Source organism: Fulmarus glacialis, unplaced genomic scaffold (genome assembly GCF_000690835.1).
Source record: "Fulmarus glacialis isolate BGI_N327 unplaced genomic scaffold, ASM69083v1 Scaffold48616, whole genome shotgun sequence".
Classification (NCBI taxonomy): domain Eukaryota; kingdom Metazoa; phylum Chordata; class Aves; order Procellariiformes; family Procellariidae; genus Fulmarus; species Fulmarus glacialis.
The window spans coordinates 1-4,813 of record NW_009220939.1 but is presented as its reverse complement, the minus strand read 5'-3'; the positions used below and the strand labels follow the sequence as shown (position 1 = coordinate 4,813).

Here is a 4,813-nt window from a genome sequence, read left to right as displayed (position 1 = left end):
CGGCGGAACGACCCTGGTGGCGGGGGCGCCCTCGGCGCTCAGCCCCGCGGGGACCGTGCTAATTGCCCGCCGTTCAGGCCGGCTGCCCCTGCCCGCGGGTACGCGCTCGCTCTCTCCCGTTTGCCTGAGGAAGCCGGAGAAGCCCCGGGTGCCCTTCCTGGGACACGTAAGGTGGGCCACTAGCAGCTCCCGGTACAGAGCGGCCTCACAGTATCCTGCCTCCGTTATCGAGGACGTGAGTGTACTGGACGAGGTTCAGGCTTCGAGCTCCAGCTGCACGTACCAAGCTCGTGAACCTAACCGGCAGTGTAGGCTGTGACTAGGAGCTGGCTAAAGCTGCTGCCTCAGTAACAAGCTGCCCGTGCTGCTCTCGGGTTTGCTAGCCACATTCCTCTGAATGGCATGTAATGTAACATGTTGTTCAGTGGAGGCTGGTACAAAGGCATAGCAAAAAATTAGATGTGAATCACGATCAGTTAATTCACTTCTGCTTTACATGTCAAGAGGCAGAAGCGACCTACCAGTGTCTGGCAGTAGAATATGCAGTTCCTCAGAAAACATTGCACTGCACTTTCTCGATCATATATGCCAGAGCATATATGGAAAGTGCTTACCACACTGATGGACTTTCATACAGATAGGAGGCAATATTTATTTTTCTTACTTGTTAAGGCAGAAATTGGCCTTTACTCAAAGACCAGTCCCTTCAACATTGAGCATGTAAATTCTGCAAAGCTTGGGGATAACCAGATGAAACAAAATACAGATCTCTACCTGAAGCAGACAAAACATTAATTAGCAGCCTTGCTGGTCAAAATAGATCAGTGTGATTCTGTAGCACAGTAAAAGTATTAACTACTAATACATTTTAAAAATTACTCTCTAGCTGAACCGGTTGTGAGGAAGGAACTTCATAACATGCCTGATGAGTCTGTATTCATCTACTGCCTAGTAGGAGACAGAGCCTAGTAAGTAACTGTTTTAATGCCGACAACTGGTAAAACTGCTATTGGTGGACTGGAGGTTAACTGACTGAACTGTCCTTTTCTGCAAGGAATGAAGCATTTTTTTGAGTTTTGAGGTCTACACCATCCCTAATGTGAACTATCTGCATGCTTGTTCTGAGAAGTGGGCTGGGGGAGGTGCAAGGCAAAGACCTTTGAATCATCCTTTTGAAGGAATTTTAACAGGCTAACTTCAAACTGCACCTCTACAAACTGCACCTCTTAACTCCTTCTTCCTGAACAGCTGGAAAGATCCCAACAATGAATTCAGGAAGAATCTGAAACTAACAGGAGTGCCTACACTACTTAAATATGGAACAGTAAGTGATTTATTGTATGTTCTGGATCTACAAGCATTCAAATGGGAAACTGGCAGGAGCTTATGGCTGTAAATGAATTATTCATGCATGTTTTCTGATACCCTCTCTTGTTTAAAAAGAACAGACAATTAGGAACAGCTCTTCTGTTCCCACCCATGCACTCTTCCCAGCTCAAACAGTTCCTCAAGAGAGAACCACTCTGCTTTCTGTATAATGTTGTCTATAATAAACATATAATAAAGAAAATATGTACACTTAGCATGTAGTGGTTGAGGGGTAGAGAAATTTCTTAGCAACATACTGTTAGCTTCCTGACTTGCAGCTCCTCAAATTTTAAAAAATCCAAATGCTGACTTATGGGAGTGAAACAAAGTTATGTGCAGTATACTCTTGATTCAGACAGACTGTGGCTCAAGTTTTAACTTGTGCATATTATTTATATTAGCAGTTACTTTCTTAGAAATGCCTCTTCCAAACCCTCAGGCATTTTTCAATTATTCTTACCTTGCTTGCTCTACCCCACCCTACCCCCCACCCTTCCCAGAAAAACAGTTGCTGGAGTATAGCTAATGTTAGTATGCACAAATGGCTCTAGTCTAGAACAGGTTTTTGAATTGCCCCTAAACAATCTTTTCTTTCAGCCTCAGAAGCTGGTGGAAGAAGAATGTTTTAAAGCAGAGCTTGTGCGTATGTTGTTTACTGAAGACTAAATCCTCCAGTAGTCAATCATGTATGAAGATGTTAATCTCAAGTTACTTGCAGTGTCCTTTCAAGGGATCCTTAACCTTTTCTAAAACTTTCATGGTTAATTAATTACATTTATCTTGACTAGTCTGAAGTAAATTCTAGGTCCAAACCTTCCACTAAAATCCTGCAAAAAACCTGTATCTTTCCTTTCATGTTCAAATAAACTTGAGTTTTTAAACAGCCTCTTTTCAAAGGAGCTGAGCTCATGTTATAAACTGAGAGAGCAGCCTACAATTACTGAAGAGCAAGATTTAACTGCTGAGTTATACCTTTAATAGTGAATAAGGGAGGCGGGGTGGTAGGAGAAACAGAAAAAACTGCTTGTTCTTCCTAAATCTGACTTTACATAGCTACTGAAGCTGTTAAGATAAATTTTCAGTGCCAGAGATGTTTAATGGCTTATCTGTTCAGTCTAAGTACGATAAGCTGAAGGCTGACAGTCCTGGTGCCAGTGATCACGTTAAGGGTTAACAGTTGCAGTACCAGCTCCTATAAGGATATGAAATATAACATGAATGCAGCACGAATGCCTGACAGCTGCCAATATCTGTGTTCTTACAATAAAAACTATACAGGAATAAATGGCAAATGCTTCTCCACTACTGTAAGCGTTTACACATTTTTTTGTAACACAAATTGTTTTCACTACACATACTGTAGAGAAGCCTAAGAGCAGCCACTATTTCACTGGCAGAAAACCAAGATTAAAATAAGCTGACTTTAATGAAACAGATACAGGTACAGCCTATTTCCTTCCGTTGAGTATCTGCAAAGTTTATTATTACTTATCTCTGCTCCTTGCAGTCCTTGTCTGGTCACACTTTGATTTCTATCTCTAAGACATGCTGTAAGAAAAACTCTGTAAGACCCCCAGCAACAATGATTACCAGGTAAACAGAAATGACAAGTAATAGCTCAGCTCAGTTTGAAGGCAAAAATCCACAATTTAGATTTTGTACAATATCATCACTTCAACTTTGCTCATCCAGCAATTGTAAAAAGTGGGGAGGGAGTTCTTAGCCACACTTTGAGACACATCATTATTCTCCAGGGAAAATGCCTCCTAAGAACTGACTTCTGAGCTACACTTCGTGTTAGATACTTAAATGTCAGTACCCTCAAAACTATGTTTGTTTTAAAAATCAAGAGGAATCAACAACTATAGTAATGCTCTTACAAAATTGTCCATGCTACAAAATAAATTGCAGAAGTAGGTGTTTATCAGTCTTGTATCTTTAAAAAAAGTTGATGAAAGAAAAAAAAAACCCAGTCACTTGATAAATAAAAAATTAACACTCAGAACCAAACCTACAAAAGAGTTCATTCCTCTCTTGTAAATACTTCAACTGACATAAAGTAGACCTTATCATCACTCTTCCAAGCGTTTTTCATTTTACAGAGGTGTTGTTTTGTTGCTGCTGCTCTGCAAGTGCTTGCTGGAGGCGCATTCTTTTCCGTGAATAGTGCTGCCAGTGAAGAATCTGTTGCTCATCAATAAATTTAGCACACTGAGCATTTACCAGTTCTTTGCGGAAATGTTCATATTGGAGCAGCTCTAACATATGCAAACATTGAGGATACCTGGATTAAAAATAAACATACTTTAATACAAGTTTTTACAAGGTACACTAAAACTGGAGTCTCCAATAATTCTGCAGTTTTTTTCGTTTTATTATGTATGTGCTTTACTCAAGTATTGAACCACTTAAGACTGTACATATTCCATGCACTGTAACTTAGTAACTTCAGTATTAGGCTAGGAAACAAGGAGTCCTATAACAGTTTATAAATGGATATACATGCTTGCTTAGAGTAGCTTTTCTAATGGATAGATTTTACTAAAACAAATACATAACAACTACAATATCTGTTTCCAAAGCTCATTTAAAGAACATAACCAAGAACTGTTCTCCCAAAATTTTGTACACTCACAAAAATGCAAAGTCATCCTTTGTTTCGTGTAAGCATCAACAATGCAAAAACACTCTTAAAATGTACTCACTGGGCCTAACAGGAGTAGTTTTGTACCATAATGTTCAATAGTTTTTTTTTTTTTCAACAAATGGTAAAATGCAGATAGAGGCTGCAAAAGGAAGATTCCATGCACGACTCATGAAAGACAGGTTTTATAATTTTGTCTATTTTTACTACATCTGGACTGTTAGAAACAGGAAAATTTATGTTGCATATAAACACAATGGGGAGGACAAAGGTGAGGTTACAGGCAGAAATCAGATACTGACATGCTTCTGTACAGTACATAACAGAAGGTAAACATTGAATTATTAAAATGCAGAAACCTAAGTGATTTTAACACTTACTTCAGGTATTTTGCATATTCAGGTTCTTTCCAATAAAGTAAATATTTAAGATAATTTACAAAAGCTTTGTCTTTGAAGTAGCCTCTTTGTGCAAGAACTGAAATAAAATGACAAATAAGGAATTGTCAGTTACGGATGCATGAAAAAAATCTGCCAAACTTGAAGAATACGTATTCACAAAACTATACAAAAAGGCACTTTAGTCAAAACTTTATTACAAGCAAATTTCGATAATTCAAAATGAAAAAAACACAAGGAAAAATATTTTTCAAGTCAACATACTAGGCATAATAAACTAGTCTCATCTCCCCCCCAGTATGTATCTTTCACACAACAGCAAGGAAAAGAACAGCTTTTTGAAAGAGGAAATTTTGACTATAGCATCACAATCCTGCCAAGTTGGGCGGGAGTGTTGATCTGC

At 38.9% G+C, this 4,813-nt stretch overlaps 1 protein-coding gene across 1 annotated transcript; it reads right to left on the bottom strand.

The window, feature by feature from the left end:
* Positions 1-3,459: 3,459 nt before the first annotated feature.
* Positions 3,460-4,496, bottom strand: MED31 (mediator complex subunit 31; the record flags this gene model as incomplete). Its single annotated transcript, XM_009580909.1, has 2 exons — positions 3,460-3,652; positions 4,393-4,496. Coding segments are annotated over 2 exons (297 nt in total), but the record flags the coding sequence as incomplete, so codon positions are not given.
* Between the last annotated feature and the right edge of the window lie 317 nt (positions 4,497-4,813).